The sequence below is a fragment of the Anas acuta genome, chromosome 2, assembly GCF_963932015.1.
Source record: "Anas acuta chromosome 2, bAnaAcu1.1, whole genome shotgun sequence".
NCBI classification, from domain to species: domain Eukaryota; kingdom Metazoa; phylum Chordata; class Aves; order Anseriformes; family Anatidae; genus Anas; species Anas acuta.
Window position 1 is genome coordinate 117,250,067 of NC_088980.1, and position 25,435 is coordinate 117,275,501.

Here is a 25,435-nt window from a genome sequence, read left to right on the forward strand (position 1 = left end):
GCCTTTGTAACCTCAGTGCATCTTAAATATTGTGACTAAAATTTATGAAGCTCAAACTAGAAAACAAGTTGTTTATTTGCACAAACCCATACCCTTGCAATATTTGCACAAATCATACCCTTATAATAGCAGTTTTGGGAGGGAAACTTCTTTCATGCCCGTACCTTCTCAATGAGGAGTCTTTTCTCCAAATGCCACTGGGGTAAGTTACTTTGTGGCATTAGCCTATCTTGCTCAACTGGATACACTTGCTCTAAGTGGATACACTGAGCCTTTGCTTCACAAAGAAAAGTAACATTTTGTATCAGATGTGAGTCTTTTATGACTAAGACTGTAATTCACAGACCAGACTAATTCATAATACAATAAAACAATCGTCACAGAATGGTTTGGGTTGGAAATGACCTTAAATATCACCTTGTTTCAACCCCCTGCCATGGGCAGGAACACCTCCCACCAAACCAGGCTGCCCAAAGCTTGGTCCTGCCTGGCCTTGAACACCCCCAGGGATGGGGCATCCACAGCTTCTCTGGGCAGTCTATGCCAGTGCCTCACCAGCATCACAGTGAAGAATTTCTTCTTAATATCTAATCTGAACCTATAGTCTTTTAGTTTAAAGCTCTTACCCCTTGTCATACCCCATGTCCTTGTCCTTCAGCAACCACAAGAAGTTTAACAAGAGCAAGTGCCGGGTCCTGCACCTGGGATGGGGCAACCCTGGCTATACGTACACACTGGACAATGAGACACTGGAGAGAAGCCCCGCAGAGAGGTATCTGGGGGTTGTGGTTGACAGCAAGTTGAATATGAGCCAGCAGTGTGCCCTGGCAGCCAGGAGGGCCAACCGTACCCTGGGGTGCATGAAGCACAGCATTGCTAGTCGGTCGAGGGAAGTGACTGTCCTGCTCCACTCTGTGCTGGTGCGGCCTCACCTCGAGTACTGTGTGCTGTTCTGGGCACCACAGTACAAAAGGACGTTAAACTGTTGGAGAGTGTCCAGAGGAGGGCTACGAAGATGGTGTGAAAGGCCTAGAGGGGAAGACACATGAGGAGCGGCTGAGGTCACCGGGCCTGTTCAGCTGGGAGAAGAGGAGGCTGAGGGGGGACCTCATCGCAGTCTACAGCTTCCTCACGAGGGGGAGTGGAGGGGCAGGTGCTGATCTATTCTCTTTAGTCACCAGCAATAGGACCTGTGGGAATGGTGTCAAGCTGTGACAGGGGAGCTTCAGGCTGGACATCAGGAAGAGGCTTTTCACCGAGAGGGTGGTCACGCACTGGAGCAGGCTCCCCAGGGACAAAGCATGGCACCAAGCCTGTCAGAGTTTAAGAAGTGTTTGGGCTGTGCTCTCAGACACATGGTCTGAATTTTTGGGTGGTCCTGTGTGGAGCCAGGAATAGGACTCAATGATCCTTGTGGGTCCCTTCCAACTCAGGATGTTCTATCATCCTATCACTACCCTCCCCGACAAGGAATCCCTCTCCAGCTTTCCTGTAGCTTTCCCATTTAGGTAGTGGAAGGCCCAGGAAGGTCTCTCTGGAGCCTTCTCTTCTCCAGGCTGCACATCCCCAGGTCTCTCAGCCTCTCTTCATAGGAGAGGTGCTCCAGCCCTCTGATCAGCTTTGTGGCCCTCCTCTGGACTCATTCCAACAACTCCATGTTTGTCTTGTGCTGGGGGCCCCAGAGCTGAACACAGTACTGCAGGTGGGGTCTCATGAGAGCAGAGAATCACCTCCCTTGTCCTGCTCGCTACACTTCTCTTGATGCAGCCCAGGATATGATTGGCTTTTTGGGCTGCAGGCACACATTGCTGGCTCATATTCAACTTTTCATCTACCACTACCCCCAAGTCCTTTTGTGCAGGGCTGCTCTTAATCCACTTATAACCCAGCCTGGGTTCATGTTTTGGAATAGCCCCAACCCAGGTGCAGGAGCTGGTGGTTGGCCTTGCTGAATTTCATGAGGTTTACATGGGCCCACCTCTTGAGCCTATCTCGGTCCCCTTGGATGGGATCCCTTCCCTCCAGTATTTTGGCTGAATCACTCACTTTGATGTTGCCTGCAAGCTTGCTGAGGAAATACTCAGTCCCACTGCCCATGTCACTGACAAAGATGTTGAATAATACCAGATGTTAAAGAATTATTCTCAAATTTTCAAAATTAGTATTGTGGTGGCTAAATTCCCTTTGGTAGATGTGGGAATGTTTTCTGACCCCACAATGCTGACCTGAAGAAGCAACGAGGCCATTGACTTTTTTCTTTTCTTTGAATATGCAGTTTGAATAAACAAAACCCATAATAAAGCAAAACCAGATGCTATCTCTTTCCAAGAAACTGCTAGTCTTGGCCAATAGCAGTAATAAGTTCCTATTTTTCTTCTGATGAGTTTGTAACTTCATGGGTCAGTGAACTGTTTACAGATTCACGCGTAATCTCTGTAGGTCTCAACAGAAAACTGCTGCAGCTCTCCCTGTTCTCACAGTATTTGACAAAATATTTGGAGCAAGCCAGTGAGCTTGCTATTGAGTAATATAAAAATGGCTACACTGGGGACTAGATACTTAAAAATCACTCTCTAGATGTCTGTCAACATGCTATTATAAATCCAGGTATCTGAGATTTAAATATGTTTATTACAAATGTGTCTCTGCCCCTGCATTCAGTGTGCTGCACCTCCTAGAGACGCTTGCTGTTCTTGGATGTTCTAAGCGGGGACTCCTAATTCCATTCAGATGGGAGCCTTGGTGTCAAAGACAATTAGTATGTGTTGTATGTGCTGTACCTTGTGTTCTGTACAAGGTGCAAAATAAATTCAGGAAGGTATTTTAAAGCTGTCATTGCTGAACCTTTACTGGTGTGGCATCAGCTTGAAGCACCTGTATTATAACGTGGATTCAACAGACCTAGAGGCTGGGACCACTAAAGGAACACTTAGTTTCGTTGCAACAAATACACTGACTCAGAGAACGACGTGCTTGACTTCTGGGGAATTGCTGCACATCACAAAAATTGACAGATGAACTCAATTATTATAAAAATCTTGCTACCTGCTCTTTGGGTTATCATAGTGTCCTTCTGGTTCTGGACATGTAGCCCCTGCCGTAACTGGCCATAGCACAATGCCGGGTGGCATTGCTATGCGAGCCATGCTGCTTATCTAGGAGATGACTCCATGAAAATATTATCTCCTCCCTCTTTTATTGATCACTATCCTTATAGCTCCCCATCTATTTTTTCAAAACTAAATCTCCAGCTGCGTTGTCATAAGCTTTTGCCTCCTGTATAAGTACCATGCTAGAAGGAAAAAACCTACATTTCTCACGTTAATTTATTTTAAACCAGAGCAGTGTCGTTTGTATTTGCATTCTGGCTCCTGGCAGAGACTCTCGTGAGTCTCTTAAATCTAAACTAAGGTTAGAGAGAGTTGCTAGTCAGTCTACCAGTGTCTTGCTGCCATAGATTGCCACTTCAGCATTCCAAGCCATGCTGAAAGAGACATTTGATCCATTCTTGTGTCACTTACACCAATACTGGGTAAAGGATGCAAAAGAGAACCTATGTTCCCTCAGCGCTACTTTTGCTTTTTCTTTCCTCACGCTGACTTTCTGTAGAATATGAATGTTATGTCTATATAATTTAGACAAAAAATAATAATTAAAAGAATCCTATAGAATCCATAATGCCCCCCTAAAGCTACTAATCCTTTGGTGCTTTCAGGAATACCTTCTCCTCTCCTACAAAAAGTCGATGTAGTCTCGGAAGTATCCCAGGAAACTTGTGAGGCCCTGGCTGACTGCCTCCACCTATTCACAAAGCAGGAAGGGGTATGTATTGTGCCGTGTGTGGGGTTTTATAAAGGGTCTGAATAGCTTAGTATGTTTTGCTAGCTCCCCTGCTTACCTGCTTTAAACAAAACAAAAATACAAACAAACAAAACACCAACGCATCCTTAGAATTTCATACCCTTGACAGGTTGTCATTTCACATGCTGAATGTCTAATGAAAGCTTGCTCTTCTAAAGACTAGCTAAGTTCATCTAAAAATGGATATCTTAGTCTTTCTTCTGAATGCTCAATAGTCTGATTTGGCTTGCAAACTGCTGCTTTTAATGTTCAAATTGAATGCTTGAACTCAATGAAGCAGTTGCTTTGCTGATTCAAAGGTTAAAATATTGAATGTTTTTCTTCTTTATGGTGGCTAGCTGAAGTGTTGAACAGTACTGCTTCTGAATGTGTTTTCAGACTATGTGCTTAGTGGGTGTGTGAGTGATATCTGTTGAACTCCTGGCTTTTCCAGTGACAAATATCTTGCATGGTGCTAAACATAATGCAACTGCTTCAGTTTGGGTATATATGGCAAACTTGTTAAATCCTGGGTTGGACGATCCATTATCTCCCCCCCGCCTCCTCCATCCCCCAGAAGACACCCTAGTGCCATGGAATAAATTTGTCTTCCTGAATTGTGGTAACAGTAGTGCTTCCCTTTAGCTCCTGTCATCAGCAAGCTATGTATCAAAATGAGGTTGTGTTGTTGCTGTTAGTCTTCTAGTTACTTAACAGCGAGCTGCAAACACTGGCTCCATTGTCTAGATTTGATTTAATTTTTTTTTTTTCATTCCTTTCCAAGCCTTTTTGTCTCCAGTCACAAGTCTTCTAGACTTACTTGAGTCAAGCTCTAGCAAGAGAGGAACAAGAATTGCTTTTTAACATTTTGTTTTTTCCTTTAAGAAAATCTAATAGTGAAGTTGGCAGATCCTTTTGTGGATGAGGGGGAAATTGTTACAACAGTGGGTGTATAGTGTTGGTTAGTATTCCTTAATTGTGCTGGCATCTTGCTCCGAGCAAGACTAAAATAGGTTTCCAGAGTGGAGTATGGCAAAACATATGGTGAAACTGTAGCTTCACCTTACTTGAACTTCAGCAGTCTTAGTAGGTGTTAAAGGCCTTGTTTCAATCTGGTAGCTCATGGATTTGGGCACAGAGGGATAGGCAGAGGTGTGAACTTGAATTTCCACCATAGCTAGAGAAACCAGTCAGTCATGACAGGGGGAGATGTGATCCTGGGGAGTTTTGTCTCAAAATAGAATCCAGGGTTGTAAAGACACCAGAATTCATAAAGCGAAGGAACTACAGCAGCAATTTCTCCCTAAAACTTGAGCTTCTTGAAAAAACACGTCCCTTAAGTGTTGCTGTGCTTAAACCCACAGTGTTTTTTGAAAGACAGAGCACTGCTATTTACCATTCAGTGTTGATTTCCAGGCTGTAGTTCAGCTGGCATTGCAGAAGTGATATAGGGAGTTCTGTGTTAGCGAGTGACCCCACAGAAATCCTTTAATATTCCTTCAAGTATATGGAACAGTAAAGTAGGTCTGCTGAAGTACCAAACTCTATTATAAGAACACTTGTCTAAACAATACTTAAGAACAAAAATACCTTCATTTGTTTTTCTTCTGACCACGATCTCAGTGATGAAACAAGAAACAAGGCTCAGGTGCTGTAACTGGGAACAACCCAAATGCTCTGCTCTAGCAAGAAGTCGCTGCTGTGAGCTTAAAACTGCCCAGCTAGCGTTGGGAAGGGCAACCAACTACAGCAGCTGTTTAGAAGCTTATTTCGTGCCTGCCCTGCTGTTTCTGGGCCTCTTCCACTGCCTGGTGGGCTGTTTGTCTCAGGGCAGCTCCCTGAGCGCGCTGTTTCTGCTGGAGAGGAACTGCTTGCTCCATGCTGCCTGTGCCGTGCGTATCCCATGAAATCTGCTTCTGCCTCCAACAAACCCGTTTGCACCCTTTTTATTTTGCCTCTTTAAGGAGAATTTCTTTTCCCCTCTGAGTTCAACTGTCAGCACACCAGGCGCTGCTGCCTGGGTGCCAACTGAGGCAGCACAGTCCCATTTTGCCTCTCGGAGGCGAGTTTTGTTCCAGATTCCCCCCTCTTTAGGGCAAGCTGGAGCACAGGGAAACCAAACCAGCATCACAGGAGCACCAAACAGGGAAAGGGGCGATGCTCAACCCCCTTCCCCTTGCAGCAGCGGTGCGGCAGGCGCTGATTTCCACCCCCCCCCTCCTTCTTCCTCCTCCTCCTCCTCCTCAGCGTGACCTCACCGCTCCGTGACGCCACAGGGGGGGCCGTGACGGTGCCTCTGATGCCGCAGGGGGGTGTGTGCGCTGCCGGCACGACCCCCGAGGGGGGCGGGCCCGGAGCCCCGGCAGCTCCCAGCCCCATGCCCGCTGACGGCGGGGCCTTCCCCGCCCCGGGAGCCGCGCTCCCGCCCTGCCCGCGGCCCCCCCGGGGCTTCGGCCACCTTCAGCGGCACCGGCAGGGCCCGCCAAGCCTCCTCCGGCCCCTCTCGGTCCCCGAGGGTCCCCCTCGGGTCCCCTCCTCGCCGCCCCCCGAGGCTCGCAGGGAGGCGCCGGCCCCGCCGGGGAGCGCCCGCGGCGCGCTGCGAGGCGAAGGACGGGGCTCTGGAGGAGCGGCTGGGCGGTAGGTAGCGCCTGCCCCAGGGGGGGTTTCCCCTTTTTGACAACGGGGTGAGCCCTCCCGGCTCCGGGAGGAGGCGAGGGGTGGGCTGGGCACCCCGCTGGAAGGTGCCGGGGGGAGCGGCAGGTGGGTTGCTGCCGCCAAGCCGGGGCTGTGCCGGGTTTCTGCAGTGACTTTGGCACAAGGTGAGGGAGCGGGGTTTGTAGCAGGTAGTGGGAGCTGCCTTCTGGAAGCAGCCCGGTTCTCGTACCGCCGTGGTCCGCGGCGATTTTATATAACTGAAGTTTAACTTAAGGTTGGGATTTAATCCTCCGTTGCACGGTTGTTTTTGCGGGAGTAACGGGGTAAGGTTAAAATCCGTCCCTGCCATTTGAGCTCCGTGCGCTGAAGCCATATGAACCTGAGAGGTATGATCTATTCTTCTTCCTTCAGAAAAGGAATCGGCTTCTTTTCTTTTTTAAGCTTGCTTCTTCATTAACGGGCGTTAGATAGTGTACTGATAAGTACCTCGGCTCGCTTAAGTTTCACTTTTACTGTCTATATTTAGCATTAAATGCTGGATCTTGCAGTACAAATTTAGACCAAATAGCGGTCGACTTCATTTGCAGTCTGTTGGTGGCTTAGATTTTCTTCCTTTGTTTGTAGGTGCTTTTTTTCTAGCTTTTTTTTTTTTTTTTTTTTTTTCCAGAAGGGACTTTGTTTACAGGCTGATGAAAACCCTTTGCCACTGATATATGGTTTCAGAAAATGAAAGTTCTTTTTTCCTTTATCTCTTGGGCTAAATGAGTTGTATACTCAGAGTTTGTTGTAACATATTTAAGCTTGTCATTTCTGCAGGGACTTTAAGGTCAGCAAGCTGTAGGTCATAGTCCCTGGATTTAGTTATCTTTCCCATGGCGTAATATGTTATCTTCTGTATGTATAACTGTTGTACTGCAAATAGAAAAAAAAAAAAAAGAAGTTCATGCAGTTCATTGAGTAAATATTAATCTTAGTTTAGAAGTCCAGTGTACTGCCTTGGTTTGTTTCTTGAATATTGTGAGAGCATAATGGAGCATCCAAGGATTAGATATGTTCATGCATGTTTCAGTGAATGAATGTGTGCGTGCTCTTTGGGATACAAATGGTCTTTCAGTGTCTGTGATGTGGTCTGGAAGACGTGCGTGAGCATGGCTGTTGTAACATAGGCCAGCTTATTGGATTGTGAATGAAGAAGGTGCTCGTAAGCTGTGGCCAGGTGACTTCGTAATGAGACTTTTCATTATCAATTCCCTCATCTGGGTTGAAGTGAGGGAGCAGCACTGATGCTCAGCAGTGGAGGGAGGATGGTTGATAGGGCACCCTGAACAAGTCTGTATAGAAAAAGCCCTGGAAGCAATCAGCAATCCTGTCCTGCCTGCTGCCTGGCTGAATACTCAGCTGCATTAACCTCTGCCAGGTAGTAGTAGCCCTCCAAGTCGGGGAGGGAGAGGTGAAGATGGTTGAGGGACTGGAGTGAAACTAGGGAAGCAAAAAAACAAGGGGTTAAACTTCATGATTTTGGTGTTAGGGCTGGGGATGGAATCACGTTTTGGCTGGCTGGCTGTTGTGCTGGACTTAGTCCCTCAAGTCATGACACCAATGTCTTTTTCTCTGCTCTTTCTTGTGCTCAGGTACAGATGGCAGTCCTGTTTTTTTTTTTTTGTTTGTTGTTGTTTCTGTCAGTTGCTGGAGCACAATAGAGTGATTCTGTTATCCCTTCAGTTCTCAGCCTCTTGTTGAAGGTAGTGGAAACCAAGGTGAGAGAGACATTGGTGTGTCAAGGCCTTTAGGCAATGCTGCAAACAGTTGAAACACTGTTCAGCTTGTAAACTCGGTGAGAAGAGTTTTCAGACCGATAATTGCATTGGGCATGGTAAGAGGTGCCTGGTATTGAGAGACTTAAAGCGTCAAGAAAATCTTTATAGGCTGTAGGGGTCTCTGGCTTGACCCTATCCCCTCTCCCTCCAAGTAAGTACTAGGAACACCTAGTTGTATTAATTACTTTAAGTAAGCCCTGAATCTTGTTCAGAAGTAATGAGTTAATTGGAAGGATCTCTATGCTAAAACAAATGCTGAGATAAAGACTGTATTTATCCCTTAAACAGGGGAGCATGGGATGTAACGTGCTGTGGAATGGCGTGTAGGCATGGAATACAAGAGAACAAAGCTGCTGACAGAAGTCATTTGGCAGATTGTTTCTCTCCTTACTTGTCATGTCAACGGTTGTAGTCATGCCTTGATGATTCTTGCTGTGCTAATTTTTTGGTGCTTTACATACATATATGTCTTTTGCCTGTGCTAAAGCTCTGAAGATGAGATATTCAAATCAAGGCAATTCAATAGTGAAACGTTTGCAGATGGCATAATGTTCTTCCACTGGAAGCGTTTTCTTTACTTACTGCAGCTTTGCAGATAGAAAGCAACCTAAAGGTCTGTGAAGATAGCATCCTTGTCAGCATTATGTAAAGGAAGCAATTAAGCAAGTCCGAAGTATCCATGAGATAGGGGAGTTCAAAACATAACTTGTTTTTTGCCGGGACTTTCCTAGAGCAGCCAAGACCAATAGGTCACCTGAGTGGGCACAGAAGCTGAGCAGCAGCCCAGCTGGAGGCTTGGTAAAATAACAAATACTGGGCCTCTGTTCAGGGAGAAGATAAGTAAGTATTATTCCTTTTCTTTTCTGAAAGAGTATTATGTATATTGACAGAATGCTTCAGTTTCAAAGCAGGTGATAAGATCTTTGGTCAAATGCTTATATGAAAGGCTGTTGGGCAGCAGACAGTCCTGGCAGACAGAAGGCTGCCTGGGTATTACTATAGGACAAAAGATGAACGCTGCTGGCATTTGGTGCAGCAGGGGCTTTTTTCCTTAAGCACGTATGCTTCAAAAGTTAATCCTTTTCTTTGTAGGTAATGATATGTTTGAACATAATCTGATGGCAAATCTAAACACTTTTTAGTGGCCGGAAAACCCTTTGTGACTTGTTCTCTTACCAGCTTGTGTGCAAGCTAGTCATACATGTACCACTTGTCTGAAGGCATTCTGCACTCAGCACCGTATTGCCTGACTCAAAGCACTCTGTTAACCTGTTCTTGCACTTTTTAGAGTGGATTAGTATTTTTCTGAAAGCTTGGTTTGTAGATTTTTTGTTGTTGTTGTCATTCTCAGCAGTTGTTAAGCAGCCTTGTGTAAACTAACGTGGAATCAGTTCATGGGCCTCTGGGGAAACACAGTGTAAAAGCATATTAGCTTGAAATTAAACCCGTTCTCTCTGTGCTTCTGCAGCTCCAAGTCTGAGGTTTACTTCTGAGGTCTTGAATACAAATTGTTTGTGGATTATTTTTTTTTTAATGTATACACATGGAGAAAGGGGGCTTTGCTGAGCCTGCAAGGAAAAGATGAAGCAGCAATCAAGTTTAATGGAATAGTATCTCATATAGTAAGCTTTCAAAATAGAAATCATCCAGTTCTGTTTTCTATGAATGTATTTGAAAATGGTGCTGTTGTCTGTGTGCAAACTGACAGAGGGGAGCAAAAAGAAATGTGCAGAATGGAAACTGTATTTGGGTGTTCTTGCTCCTTATTATAATAAGGATGGTGGTTGTTTTCTTCTCTACCATGCTTAGAAAACAAACTGGAATGAGGAGGGTGCACATTTTTATCCTTCCACTGTCATTGCGATTTCATAATGGCATGTAAAGCTGACCAGCTTGTTTTTAGTTTTCTGGCTTAATTTGTATCTGATGTGTGTTGGAAGAACAGAGATAAGAAGCAGAGCTCTAAAACTTGCTAGGTCCCAGATCTCGTATTGTCAGATAGGGACTGGTAACATTTCAGGAAAAAAAAAAAAGCAGTAAAAAAAAAAAAACACACACAGGATTTACAGTTGAATTTACGATACTTTGATCGCTGGGATTTTGCCCACAAGTGTGTAAGATACTTGACTGCAGTGGCAGTCTGTCTGTGTGGTCTGTTCTTGTCTCTCAGTTGCATAAAATATTAGGATGCTGAACCGGGTGACTGCAGTCACACACGCTTACTAATTCTCTGGAGATATCTTCTCCATCTTGACCTTTCTTTCTCAGAACTTAGGGTTTTAATAATGCCTTTTTCCTTGTAAAGCTGATAAAAACTAGCTTCTTGGAATAATTTTTAAACGTATATATTTCTCCACATCTGAAAAATAAATTTCACTTACCCTGTTCAGTACTGGATATTAAGACATGCTCTTGAGGGAGATACAATATTTAACTTTTTATTACCTGTATGTTTTATGTGAGGTTGTTTTAAAAAGATTGTTCTGAAGCCTTAAGTTACTTCTGCTACTCAGTGTCACTTAACTGTTGTGAAATCCTCCTAGCTTGCCATGTGATGGGATTTTTTGGTATGTTTTATTTGGCCTCCTTAAATGTCAGTGATTTAAGAGTTAAGATCTCTTGCCTGATGGCCTAGCAGGCTGTCAGTGTGCAGTCATGTGGCTTTTCCTTCAATAAAGGAGGGTGAGTCCAAATTTCCTTTTCATGTTCTTTGCTGTGCTTTTGGGTGTATAGTCATTTGCTTCTGGCTCCATGAAATCCCAGGGTCTTCAGGGGTAAAGTAAGAGTGAAATGGGTGGTTTCCCATGAAGGCAGTATTAGCGGTGTGTACATGGGTGCCACTTTTTCTAGTTAATTTCAGCTATCTGCAACCTTGTCTTTTCAACCAAGCTATCCTTGTCACTTGTTTATTCAGAGATTCCTCAGAGCTGATAGCATTTTTATAATAGAGGTAAGCCATTGTGGAATTTGACCTCTTCTCTGATATTTTTAATCTCACAACCTGAACGTGTACTTGTTGGCCTCTTGGTCTCTCCGACTGCCAGTGACTTTGAAAACATTTTTGGTGTTAATATGAATATTCAGAGCTGTGTTATCCCTGCTTGCTGTGCTGCCCAGTGAAGAAGTGCATTTGTGTAGTGCTGACTGCTGAGTCATTGAGGTTATCTCTAGAATTGGTAAATGGACTATATTTGGAAAGTGTTTATGTACTGAAAATAAATCACTGGTATTATACTTTTCCTTGAAGGTACATGCGAGGCCTGGGCATTAATGAATGTTAGTAACCTGTTCCTCCACAGAGTGCTTGTTCTGTTGTTAGCATCGTTGCCTTTTAAATGAGTCGATAATAAACTTATAAAATAAATGTGTGCCACATTATGCACAAATTGGAAATGCAGGCCTATGCTCACATAAGGACAGATGATAAGCACCCACAAAGCAAATGACACTTCATTTATAGTAAAGAGCTAAGCTGAGTGTTGCTGCAAAGGAATGATAAGATACGGGGCCCCTGATGAATAAAGCATATCCATTTGGTGTGAATATCCTGAACAGACCAGTGCAAGAGATGTCTAGCTTTGATGTAAGGATAGCCCTCATCTGGATCTCTGTTGTCTTCATTTGGGAGTAACACCTGTGCTGTGTTTGCTTGGTTTGCATAGCTTTCTGTTAAGCCACTTGTAAGGTAAACGTGGACTCAGCCAGTGGTATCTTGAACAGGAGTGCTTTCTCTCCTCTTGTACTCATCACTGCTACATTATTAACGTTAAAACTCAGATATCAATGCAATAACTCTCGGATCCATAGATATACTTTACAAAAATACCTGTAAAGCATGCCTATTTGAAGGAAGTCTACAGTGTGCATCATAATGTAGGAGTAGTCCTTAGCTTATAACTGGAAGCAGGCTATGTGCTTGTATCTGCTTCAGAGAGGTTTGTGCTGCCACAGCTACACTGCTACTATAACATAAGCTTGTTTGGATATGTTGTTTGACTCTTGAATAGAAATACGCCCTCCCATTAAGCTTAAAATTTAGTGTTGTTTGTTAGGTCTCTCTGTCTCTCTCCCATGAGCTATGGTGGCAGAAATGTTAGAGAGAAAAAAAAACTGCTTTCACCTTCTGGAAAGCAGAAATGGATCTGTAGGAACTTGGAGAACTTGAACTGATAGACAGTGGCACAAAGTCATACGTGGTGATTTCATCATTTTGATGGAGAATGTGTCAAGACAATGGTACAACTCCTCTAGGTAATGTGCTAATCCATATATGTCAGTAGTTTATACCTTTCTGGCAATGCCAACAAGACTATTAATTGTGGAAGTGCTCTGTGCTATGCATGCAGATTGGATTGTCTGCTGTTCCAGTGTAACACCTTGCTGTAAGGTCATACAAACCAAATAGAGGAGAAAATGAGCTGGCTGAGCCTTTAGCACAGCTTGAAACTTTAGGCAGTTGCAGTACCTATGGATAACAGGAATCTAGCTTTATCTGTTCTATTTCTTCACCATCTCTACAGCCACACTTTCTGCTAAAGGAAAAATTCTAATCTCACAGAGTTACAGGATGCTTGAGGTTGGAAGGGACCTCTGGAAGTTATCTTGTCCACCGCCCCTGTTCAAGCAGGAGCACCTAGAACTGGTTCCCTAGGGCCACATCCAGGTGACTTTTGAGCACATCTGACAATGGAGGCTCTACAACCACTCTGGGCAACGTGTGCCGATGCTTGGCCACCCTGCATGGTGAAAAAGTGCTTCCTGATGTTCAAAGGGAACCTCCCGTGTTTCAGTCTGTGCCCATTGCCTCTTGTCCTGTCACTGGACACCACTGAAAAGAGCCTGGCTCTGTCCTCTTTGTACTCTCCCTTCAGGTATCTAGAGACATAATGGGACCCCCCTGAGCCTTTTCTTCTGCAGGCTGAACAGTCGCAGCTCTCTCAGCCTCTCCTCAGAGGAGATGTTCCAGCCCTTTGATCCTCTTGGTGGCCCTGCGTTGAACTCTGTCCAGTATGTCCATGCCTCTGTTTTACTGGGGAGCCCATAACTGGATCCTGCACTCCAGGAGTGGCCTCACCAGTTTGGGGTAGAGGGGAAGGATCTCCTCTCTCCACCTGCTGGCTGTGCTCTGCTTAATGCACCCCAGAATACTGTTGGTCTTGTTGTCTGCAAGGGCACACTGCTGGCTTGTCTTCAGCTTGGTCTCCACCAGGACCCTCAGGTCCTTTTCAGCAAAGCTGTGTTTCAGCTGGGTGGCCACCAGCATACACTGGAGTCTAACTCTCAGTTATACACAGCTTCCAGAGACTGACTGCTTCACTGGAAAGAAGAGGCAAAACCAGAGGCAACTAGTTGGATATGAAAGTCATTTTGATGCTGCTATCTTTGCTGAAACATCCACGTAGTACTTAAGAGGCAGCATAGTATAGTTGTTGGAGACAACTTGAAGGAATCATGTGTCATAAATCAGCTGATAACATACAGTCTGCGTTTTTTAACTCCTGTCTTTGCTCTCACATGCAGTTTTAAGAATCTTAAAAGCAACCTGTTGCTCTAAGCTATCAGATCCTATTTCATTTTGGGAGGAGGGTGGTGGTGTGGTGGCATTCCTTAAGCTTGTACTTTCATCAAATCTACCTTCTAATTTTCTTCTAGGAGGCAGTGGTTTTTATTGGAGAAGTTCATAAAAGTGCTTACCAGAAGTTTAAGCTGGGGCTACTTCTTCCTCTGAAGTGCAGAAACTACTGGATTGCATATTGGGGATTAATAAATGATTTATCATTAAAAAAAATAAAAAATAAAAATTGTTAGATGAGCTAGCTGTCCACAGAAGCATACATAACTCATAAACAAGCTTGTTTTATTTCCTCAATTCTTTATTACATGTTGCACAAGAAAGACCTGAATAGCAACGAATAGCACACTGAATTCTTGTCGCAGAAAAAGTGCTAAAACTCTCCAGATAAAGATAAAACTGACCAAAATCATTCATGATGAGAAAAGTTCTGTCCCACCAAGTGTGAACACTTGTTTGGATTATCTAGCTGTTCTGCATGACAAGGGTGGTGTGTTGGGTAGCGTCTCGTTGTAACGTAACAGTAGGTGTCATATTTTAGGATAACTGTAGTGTTTTTAGACTCTAGCAGTGTTTCCTAGCGGGAATGTGAACTGGGAGAAGGTATTTTGTACTGTCAGGATGCAAATGTCTTTTTGCTAATTTGATAGAAGGGTGTGAACTTCAGATTTCTGTAGCCCAGAAGCGCAGTTGTATCTGCCCTAAATGCAGGATGAACTTCAGTACGACGTGCTCAAATTCCAGGAAGTGCCTTATCAGCCTACCCAGGGCCTAGCGTGTGTCTGCCTGCTGTTGCCTGCTTCGGGGTAAGGTCAAAACAGCGCCTGAGAGGAAAAACTTCCCTAGAAAGAGACAAACTTCTTAACGCTGTAAGTCCTTCACAAATCTCAACTAAAAATGAGATTTCTATGTTTGAAATCTTCTTTATGAAGTCTTTCAGTATGAGTCTTTCATACTGGAACACTGAGAAGCGTCTGTTCTCAGGGATAGGAAATGAGAATGCTTTCCGAAGTGGGTTTCGTTTAGAGGTCAGAACTCCAGCACTGTGTTATGAAGGTCACTGTTGACTTCTGGCCTAGGTAGGACTTGGGATTTTCTTACTTTTGAACTGTTTGTTTAAGCATTCCTACTCTGAAGTAAGAACTAGCTAATAAAGCATATGAGTTTGCATAATTGTGAAATAACTGTACAGTGTGCATGGTTTTTGGAATAGCTTTAAAAAAATTACTTATTCTTTATAATTAATTAACAGGGATCTGAATACAGAGCCTGCAGAACAGACAACCAGCTTCAGAAGTGTTAATTTTTTGGATAGGAAGCTGGGCTCATTCTGAGTCCAAAATATGTCCAGTTGTGTAGTAGCACTAGAAAGCCAGTAAAAGCCAACACAAACATAGGAAAAATGTGACAGTTACTTCAAAAGGGAAAACATTAATACATGGGTTCGCTGTGATCCAGCTGGGAAGAAGTGTGGGGGAAGGGAGGGGATACAAACAGGTTGATCAAAGTAGGCAGTGGCTTATACTGAAAAAGACTTAAGGGAAGTAGCTAGATCAAAACTGCCTTAAGACCCGTTTTCAAAACAGTCCTTGAGAATAAAAAAGGAAATGTTTCCTGTGTGCGTTCTTAAGAACACTTACATCTTAGTCGCACAAACAGAGACCAGACTAACAGTCTTCAAAGATGTCCAGAGCCTCTCAAAAGGAAACGACCGAAAAAGTCCCTGGCAGACCTGAAAGCATGCAGCCATACACTGTTCTACTGCTGTTGGCAATATATCTGGTTGAACAAGGCCCTTAGTTGGGTAAGGTTACTTGTGGCATATGCCTCTGAGGAAACAGATGCTTAATCTTTCTAGGGCAGCAGAGTATCTTGGGGTGTGGGGCTTTTTTGTTTTTGTAATCCTGCTGCTCTGCAACTTGAAATGAACTTCCCAAACATGTACATCACCACTGATGTCATTCAGCCCCAACTTATTTTGGCTTAAGCTATTGGCAAATATGAATAGCAGCCATATTTAATTTCAGCTTGACTCAGAATAGAAACAATACTTAACAGAAAAAAACAGAATCAGAAGGCTTTTTGTCTGAACTCCTGATATTTGACTAATCATCATTATAATAACACTGGAACACAAATAGGAACCAAATGTGCTCTGGAAGCTGGCAACTTCTGCAGCTCTCAAACCTAACTAAATTCCTTATGAGACTTATCAGCGTACATTGAATGATCTAAATAAAACGCAGCTGGGGGAAAAAAAAAAGAAAAAAACGTTAGAGAAGACTTGGAATTGCCAAAAAGTTTTATGTTAGAAACAAAACAGAAGAACTTCTGATAGAAAAACTTAAGCCCAAGCTCTTAAGCCAAAGCCGTGCTTCGAATTTGTAATCAGAAATGAAGTCTTCACAATTAGTGCCAGCTCTCCTGGGTGGGGTCCTTGCCCAGAGCTGCAACTTTCTCCACTGGTAGAACTGGGATGCTTCCTGGGCCTCTGAGAGACAAACTTTGTTATAGCCAAATGTGGAAATAGGAGATGGGAAGCGAGGCAGTGCAAGCTCCACATTGAAAGAGGAAGTGTCAGTGTCTTAGGAGGGAAAAGGTGGGAAACAAAAGGCCATGAATGGTTCAGAAACTGTTAATTTAGGTGGTCTTAAATTAGGGATTTTCATAACACACATTTGTATCCTGGAAGAAGATCAGAATCTCCAGCTCTCCTCTTGAATAACAGTTCTCTTGATACTTAGGTGTCCATGTGTGGCAGAGGTAAGTCCTGCCAAAGTCTATGTTTCTTCTGAGTGGACAACAGCTTGGGTCTTGGTTCTAACAGTGGTTTTGCAGTCTCTGTTTTGTGAGTGTATCTTGTCCTTCATTAGCAGAATTTTATTAATTAAACAAGTATAGGGGTCAGTTGTAACTCTGCACTCAGATTGAAATGTAGCCGTTCCAAATTAGCACCACTGTACTCCTCGTCTTGAACTTTGGGGTGAATGCTGGTAGTTGACCAACAATGAATCCTTTTGTTCATCTGGGGAATGATTGAGGCAGAGTCTTGTGACTTGAATCACAAAGTCTTTGGTTTCTTCTATGGGCTTTGAGTTGGGATGTGAGTGAATAGATGACGAGGACTAGGAATTTGTACGTATGGGATTCGCTTGTGTGTTTGGGGGACTTTCAGCCTTTGACCAAGAAGGAACTTTAATGGCAATGTTGCCTGTATATGAGTCTGACAGAGAGCAAAATGTTATGTTAGCATCTGGAGTTCTCTCTTTTGAATTTGATGACCTCAATAAGATGCTGTAGCTGTAGACTCAGCTGGCCAGACTTGTGTGGTGAAGGTTGGTGCTGTCTTGTGATACAGTAAGTAACCCTTTACCAATCATCAGAGAGATCAGTATCTCTTTGATTAACTGTTCACATCTCGGTTTGCATTTCAGTAATTGCGCTAGCAGTAGTTCAAGTCACTGGCAAGTGCTACCTAATTATTCTATATTTAGCTAGAGATCTCATAGATCTCTAAAGCCAGGTAAATGGTAAGCTTATAGCACAGAGAGAAGATAAAAAGCAATGGTTGAAGTAAAGCATGACATTTTTGTTCAGTTCTCTTCACCCTGGGGTGAGCAAAGGCCATGACCAAGTTTACAAGAGTTCCTTTCTCCAGGAGATGGGGATTAGGATATAAGGTCTTAACATATGTTAAGGTAGCATATGTTTGTCGCAAGTTCCCCGTGGCTGATGGTGATTGCGAGTAGTGAGTCAGCAGGGCACTCTGTGGAAAGGCCTGTGTGTAAACAGATAGGAACTCAAAAGGTTTTGTAGAAAATGTTTACGTGTTTTAGGGCCTTAGGAATCTAGTGATGTATTCATAAAACTGTCTGGATCTGTTAAAGGAAAAAACAAAGTGTTCCCAATGTGAGCTGTCACAGTTGCAGTTTTATGATGTGTCATAAGAGTATTCATAATGCACTTGAGCCTTTTCTCTTGTAAGTCAAATACTGTACTTGGGCATGCTTACGTTATCCTTGTATCCTTGTTTTTTTTTTTTTTTTTTTTTTTGGGGGGGGGGGATTAGTCAGGGAGGGTAGGAGAAAAGCAGGACCAAGCATTTTTGTATTATATGCTACTAATTTGTGCTTAGTGAGTGTTAAGTCCCAAAAGCAGAGGTAAAATCAAGTTTGTTTTTTTTTTTTTTTTTTTTTTTTTCTGGAAGATGTCCTCTATTAAGGGTCAAGCATGTTTAAATCTACAAGAACTCCAAGTGAAAGTAACTGGTTTCAGTTTTCTCTTCAGTATCTGCTTAGGCAACAGCTGAGTCCCACTCTAGGTAGTGGAATCTAGGTAGTGGAAAGTCCAAAAACACGTCTTCATAGAAACAAGCCCTGTAGAGGTACAGTACTATAATAGCATGCTTCAAAGCTAGCTAACAAAATATATAGAACTGTTCCAGTTTTTAAATAGATATGCCTTGGGGAGGTTATTCTAAGTCTTTACTTCTTAGATGAAATGAAAAGACAGGTTTTCTCCAAGACATGGAGGCAGACCTGACTATTGAAATTACGTGGTGTTATTCCACGTTAAATGTGAAGTAATAACAGATTTACTCAGTACTAGTTCAAACTGGTCATCACAAAGAACTGGCTTATGCATGGAGGCGCTAGCAATAGGGGCAGTATTGTGCTAACAGCAAAATCGCAATTGTGAGCTTGTCTGTTAGAACAGACAAACAGTGCACATATCACAAACTGCATTGAGGTGGTGATTTGCTCTGTCAGCATCAGATTTTTGTAGGGGGGAGTTCATTTGGTATGAAGATCACAGAACAAGGGAAAAAAAATCCTCATTTTTAATTCCCCATGCTTCTTGTGAATAGTTTTCTACAGTCTAATGAGTTTCAAGGCACAGCTTTCTCCACTAGCTTAGGTCTTTCAGAATACCATGTGTGTTATGTTGGAGAAGCTAATTCTGGAAACTAAGGGTTACATATAAATAGGTGTAGCATGAAACAGATTGCAGGTTTAGTTGGCATTTACTTTGTTACAGAAAGCAAGACTGCATTTCTGAATGTCAGGAGGTGTCTACTGAAAGCTAACAGCTCTGCTGCAGCAGCATTTTTCAAGTAGTTCGCTTAAATGTTAATTTTCAGCCAGATATAGACTAGCCCTTAGCTTGCAACTGAAGACTTGAGTCCTTGTGTGCCTGTGCTTCATGATAGGTGTCCCCTACATGGTGATGTTTTGGGGAGGATGGAGTTTCTGGGGCAAATGGAGAAAGCCATTCATTCTGAAGACAAAGCTCCACTTCTGAGCCACCAGAGACATCAGTAAGACAGTGTCATAGGCGGCTTTCCTGCAGTCAGCTTATTGCAGAGCAGAAGTGGTACGCCGTGTACTGACACTCGGCAGGCTGGCTTTGGATCCCCTGGTGGTTGCTATGTGGAAGAGGTGGTTCTTCCTTCCTACACAACTCGAAAGGCTGCATATTTTGGACATTCTTATTCCTAGCACTGAAGTTGAGTGGTTTTTTGAATGTAACATTTAACTAAATCATCCTGTGGTGTTGTGAAGTCTGCCTTTTCTCTCTTTCAATCCAGGAGAAGCTAGAGCTAAGGTACGCTGCGTTTTAATTTGCTATTTTAATGCTGAAGGCAGGTAGCCCTACACACTGTTGAGGATTGTTCTATGCTTTGCTTGCTGTGTGTCCTCTTCAGAGGGTTTACTTGCAGCTGCAATAGCATGTTGCTGAGATAATCATTTATTAGCTGGGCGTACAGTGGTGTGACCCTTTCCTACCGTACAAAAGTGCCACTGTTGTTGGGCCTCAATTTAAATTAAAAGCATCCAGCACCACACAAAGCAAGTATTTTGTGTATTGTACTGAGATGTCTTCAGGATGGACAGAGAAGCCTTGGTTATAGGCTACACAGATATACTTCAAGACTTCAGCCTTTCAAAAAAGAGGAAAAAGAAAAGTAGTGGTCTCAGGCACGTTACTGGTCTCCCACCTACCTCATGTAAGCTAAAGATATGGAAAGGAATGGGACTGGTGTTTGTGACACACAGATAAGCTATTTGATATTTTGGAATGGGCACGTGACCTTTCTGCCAGAAACATGCAGTGAAAGAGTTAACTTCTCAAATCATGCTCTCGGGCTTAGCAGCATTTCTAGTAGCATGGAAAGGCAATAGAAGTGTTTGCAAACAGCCTGTTGCTTTCATTTAAAAATAATAATAGATAAAGGCCAGACAGCTACAATAACTACATTCTACTAAAATCCACAATTCAGTGCTTACAGCCTGAAGAACTTGAATGTCTACAGAGTGGACACCCCTCCAGCTAAACCAGAAGCGACAGCAGTTACCAGAACTTGGGTATCAGATCTCTCCAGTTGGGGATGTATTTAAAAAAATAATAACAATAAATTGCTGTGCTGACCTACATACTGAAATCTTGTCTTGGTGGTTCTGTGTCAGTGTATCAGGTTGTAGTTGTGTTTGTAGCTGCAAGGTTAATGGCTGAGTGCGTGTTTATTTCTGTGAGACAAAGCTAGAAGTTTTCCATCAGCAATTACAGATATGATGCTTCACTATGAAATTTCCTTCAGACATGAAAACAAAACTGATGTCAACTGTCATTGTCTAACAGGGCAAGCACAAGCCCAACCTTCTTGATCAACTGCAGTTGCTGTTGTACAAAATAGCTCCTGACAAGGGTAGGGTACAGAGCCTGACCAGTTGAACACCAAGAACTTGGCTGGCCTCATGCTGGTCTCACTGGAGCGCTCTGTGCTGCTGTCCCCACGGAGCTCTGAGAGCTCACAGTGCTGGCATTGGCGTTGCCGGGGTTCAGCAGCAGGGATCAAAAAGATGACTGCCATGCCATAGCTGGAGGATGAGGAGCTGAACCCAGTGTGATGCGAACTGCCATCTGTCTCTCTCTCAGCTCAGGCAAAACTACAAAAGGTACAAAAAACCATGGCTGTATCACAAGCTGTGCCTTACACAGGCTGTCAGTAGTATGTCTCTTCTGACATTTTTATGGGTATGCTTAAACTGAATTTTCAGAGCTGCATATACACTGACACCTGCAGCATTTTGTAGTAATATTTACTACTTTATTTTTATTTAAATATTTTTATCACTGTGTGTAAAATGCAGTGAAATTCTTTCTAATGCAACTTCACAAAATCAGGTGATAGTCCACAGAAAAACTGCTCCGAATCAATTTTAATATACTGAAATGCAAATTCTTCTGAAAGCTCTCTACTTTATGGATAAATCCTAAAGATTTTGTGTTAATAAGCATTTTAAAAACTAATCTGGATGTTTCTTCTGTAACCTTGCAGTTGTTTGTGTGTTGGGACACTGAGGAAAGTCAGGATGGGGAATTAAAAACTTGAGTGGGAAAGGGGATAAAGCTGAAGTATCACCTCCAAAAATGGTGGTAGACTAGCCAGCAGGAAGATGGAAGCATTCATCTCAGGACTCAAGTACTGGTCAAGTCTTGTGAATCAGAAAAATAGAGTATGGGGAAAACATGCATAAGAGCAAACTACTTCTTACACCTTGGGAAAACCTATAGCTCAGTTGGTTATGTTTTTCAATAAACATGTGATTTGAAAATACCACAAATCTGCTCGCATCTTTCTTCTTAAGCTTGGAAGAATGAAGTGTGTAGTTCTGGAAGAAAATTAAAAGTCCTAACTTCACAGTCAAATTACCGCAGGAAGATTTAAAGACATAGCTGATCAATAATAGGCAAGATGACAAAATGGTGGTATCACTTAAAGCTGTTTTATGTTTATAAAAGTAAGTACTAACATTTGTATTTTAAATGATTATTTCTCCAGTGATACCTGTATTTTTAAGTAGATTACATAAAGGCTGTGTTAGTTCTATCTCTGCAAGCAATATTTTTCTAGAGGTGAAATTAGTCAAATAATGGTAGTAAGACCCATATTTTTTTTCCACACCTTTCACATTAATACTGTTGAGCTGGTTTGGTGCTTAAGGGCATCACTTCCAAACCACTGCCCTCAAAGTTGTGGGAGTGCACTGAGCTGCAGGCTGTAGACATTTGTGTGGCCACCTCTGGGCTCTCTTAACACATAGGCCATCCTACAGACTCAGGACTCTTGGCAATGGTTTTGGGTTGGACTTCCCTGTCCTGGCCCCAACTACTGGATTTGGGCTGCTTCAAAACCTGGTCATTCATTTATGAATGAACACCCCCTAAATTGCAAGCTACAAACTTCAGCACGTTTTCTTTTTTCCTAGATTCTGGCTAACGTTGTGCTAATTAAGTAACAGATGGAAAGGCTTTTTCATTACCTACTAGTAGTGTATAACTGCTATACTAGTAAGCGTTTGGCAGCTAGGAAGTCTGGAAGTACACAGAAAAGGGAGTCTTACTGTAAAGCTGGCTAATTATTCTCCAAAAGGTAATTTGTTTTCAGTATACTTTATGAAATCTTAGGTATTTCTCTATTACAACAGGACATAGGAACCTTAAAATAAAGGATTTGTTTTGTTTTGTTTTGTTTTAAGCTTATATCTGTTGCTGCTTGTTTAGTCACACTGCCCTGCTTTTTGTGGAAGAAAAAAAAAAAAAGGTTTGTCTGGGTTTTGTTAGATATACTTTGATTTTTCTTTCCATTTCTTTCTGATAATGTTGAAATTTTAGTTTTAAATAAATAATCAAATTACTCAAATCATAATCAAAACAAAACATTAGAAGATAAGGGCATCAACTCTTACAACTGAAAAAAAATATGTAAATACCATTTCAATAACTGGTTTCCTTTTAATGCTGTTCAATAATAATGAAAAGCACCACTTTATATCAGTCCTTCATGCTCTCTCTCTCTCTTAAGAGGGGGAAATATTAATGCTGTTTTGTGTAAATGGGCAGTTCCTTAACTGTTTTAGTATACAAATGTAGCCCATGCAGAACCTGCTTACTAAATAAATGTAACCCCTGCAGCAGCACATCTGATTTTTATGAAATGTTGCAGTAAATGTGTTCACTGGAACCTCCAAAGTGAACTTTAAATGAAGGTGACAATAAGTAGTCCAGGATTTTTCCCCCCATTTCATTCAAGGTAAAACTATCAGACAGTAGGTGACTTACTGATTTTATTGCTTTCAATTAGCAACCCAATTTTATACTCTTTAATTATCATTTAATTGGACTACCCCTCTACACTCAGAGCCTGGCAGCAAAACCAGCTGATCTACTCTTTGGCACCACTGAGGGGGTGAAAATTTCTTCCATAAGTCTTTCTCCAGAGGATACATTACTGCCAAAATAGAAACTCTTCTCTGGAAGTGGCAAATCTGCTCTGGTATTTCCTTTCTAGCCCATGAATTCCCACCTCCTCATTTATGCCCACCTCTGAATACACTGTTTGAGTGGTGGTTACAAATGAGGGGGCTGAAGCCTCCAAAGTGAAGCTTTTGTAATTAAAAAGTAACCAGATAGGGACATACAAATGGCTCTTAAATTAGATTCAAAAAGGTAATGTTGGTATCTGTGCAAGTTGCTTAGGGACATGTGTAAGTTGTCCCTGTGATTGTTCCAAGTGTCACATCCGTGCGTGTTGGTAGTGGAGGGGGAGTTAGAGTCACAACCTGACCTTGAGAGCAAGCTGGAGTACAAGGTGAGACACACGAGGAGCAGTTGAGGTCCCATGGTTTGTTCAGCGCCGAGCAGAGCAGGCTGAGGGGAGGCCTCATGGCGGCCTGCAGCTCCCTCACAGGGGAGCGGAGGGGCAGGCGCTGAGCTCTGCTCTCTGGGGACAGCGACAGGACCTGAGGGGACGGCATGGAGCTGGGACAGGGGAGGGTCAGGCTGGGGGTTAGGAAAGGTTCTGCACCCAGAGGGTGCTCGGGCACTGGGACAGGCTCCCCCAGGCCAGGGGTCACTGCACCGAGCTGCTGGAGTTCAAGGAGCATTTGGCCAATGCTCTCAGGCACATGGTCTGATTTTTGGGTGGTGCTGTGTGGAGCCAGGAGTTGGACTCAATGATCCCTGTGTGTCCCTTCCAACTCAGGATATTCCATGAGCTTTCCTCCTTCCCCCGAGAGCAGGAGGAGGAGGAGACAGGAAGCACCAGCAGGAAAAGAAAAAAAAAAAAGAAAAAAAAAAAAGAGGAAATAGGAAGGACATGTTGCTCTCCTGTTACTAGTCCCGGACTCAATATGCAGATATCATTCTCCTCTCTGATGGTGATTACATGTGTGGGCTTAAAAAAACAACAAACCTTCCACCATCTGGTGGCTGGTCTTCTTTCCTTGTCAGCTTCTGGCTCCTCTGTAAACTGTTTTGGGAGTGGAGGGAGAGAGCTGTTTATATGGAAGGTAAATCAGTTAGTAGAGGAATCTCTGCTCTAACCTCCTTCTTTAATCCTCAGGGTTAAATGTTTTCGGCTCACAGTTCAGTTGCAGTTATTTGTAGCTGGCATTGCCATTTGCTTTGTAATTCAATTCAGATGATTCTTCTTGGCCCAAATTAGAGCAGACTAGTACAAGGAGCTTGGTGCATGTGGAAACTGATCGCTGTAACTCCATATTTAAGGTTGTCCGAGTTGTAAATGTTTCCCCTGAGTTTTAAGGTACAGTATTTGGTTTGAATTTGCTTGTGGATTTTTGATTTGTAATATCAGATCTTACCTGACAAGATTTCTCAGCTACTGAAAAACGCTGAGTAACAACCATATCATGGTCATAGATGTGCTATAGTAGTGTCCTTAATCAGTGTGGCCTCAGTTCCAGCTGTTTGCCTTCGAACCAGTTATTTATTTGAGTCTATTTTCTGAATAGCTTTCAGCTACACATTCTTTGGAGAGATGAGATTTTATTCATACATGTATCTACTTATAGGTGAGGAATTTGAAACTGGAGCATGAGCAGGAGAAAAACAAGATCTTGTCAGAAGCATTAGAGACGCTAGCTACTGAACACCATGAACTAGAGCAGTCTCTGGTTAAGGGATCTCCTCCTCTCAGCATCATCAGTGAAGAGCAGTTCTATGATGCTGTTTCAGGTAAGTAGTTACGTCCAGAATGCAAGTGTGCAGCCAGCATGGTGATCGCATTGAAGGGGCGGGGGGAACTGTCGCACTTTAAGTTAAATCTTTGTCTTTCTAACATGGAACTGTCTCTGAGGAGAATGCTTCATGTGCTTGGTGACTGAGCCTCTAAAATCTTGCCCTAGTTCACCTGTAGAATTGTATTGTTTCATCTGTGTGTGACAGAAAGCTACAAAACTCAGGACAGTCATAAAAGGTTTGACTGCTTGGGTGTCTACGCCCTTTTTTAAAATAGCAAAACTTAAGGCTCCTATTTTGGGAGATGTAACTGTATCTGGAAGCCTTATGACTTGCATTCTTCATGGTGGTGCTTCTTTTTTTTCTTAAGATCCATGTAAGAAACACAGGTTTTGAGGGATAATGAATTTAAAAAAGGCTTGTTTTATTTCACTTACCTTAGGTGTCGCAGGTGGAAGAAAAGGATGAAACAAAGTATTTTGTGTATTCCTGAAATATCTTTTCTGTCCTG

The 25,435-nt window shown here is 42.9% G+C and overlaps 1 protein-coding gene across 3 annotated transcripts in view; it reads left to right on the forward strand.

Moving 5' to 3' along the window:
• The window catches only part of OSBPL1A (oxysterol binding protein like 1A), a 77,342-nt gene that overhangs the window by 23,889 nt on the left and 28,018 nt on the right, over positions 1-25,435 (forward strand). For all 3 annotated transcript variants that reach the window (XM_068671859.1, XM_068671857.1, XM_068671858.1), the window contains 2 exons: positions 3,716-3,822; positions 24,759-24,921. In XM_068671859.1, coding sequence (XP_068527960.1) covers positions 3,716-3,822; positions 24,759-24,921 — 270 coding nt within the window. The remainder of the gene's footprint in view (positions 1-3,715; positions 3,823-24,758; positions 24,922-25,435) is intronic.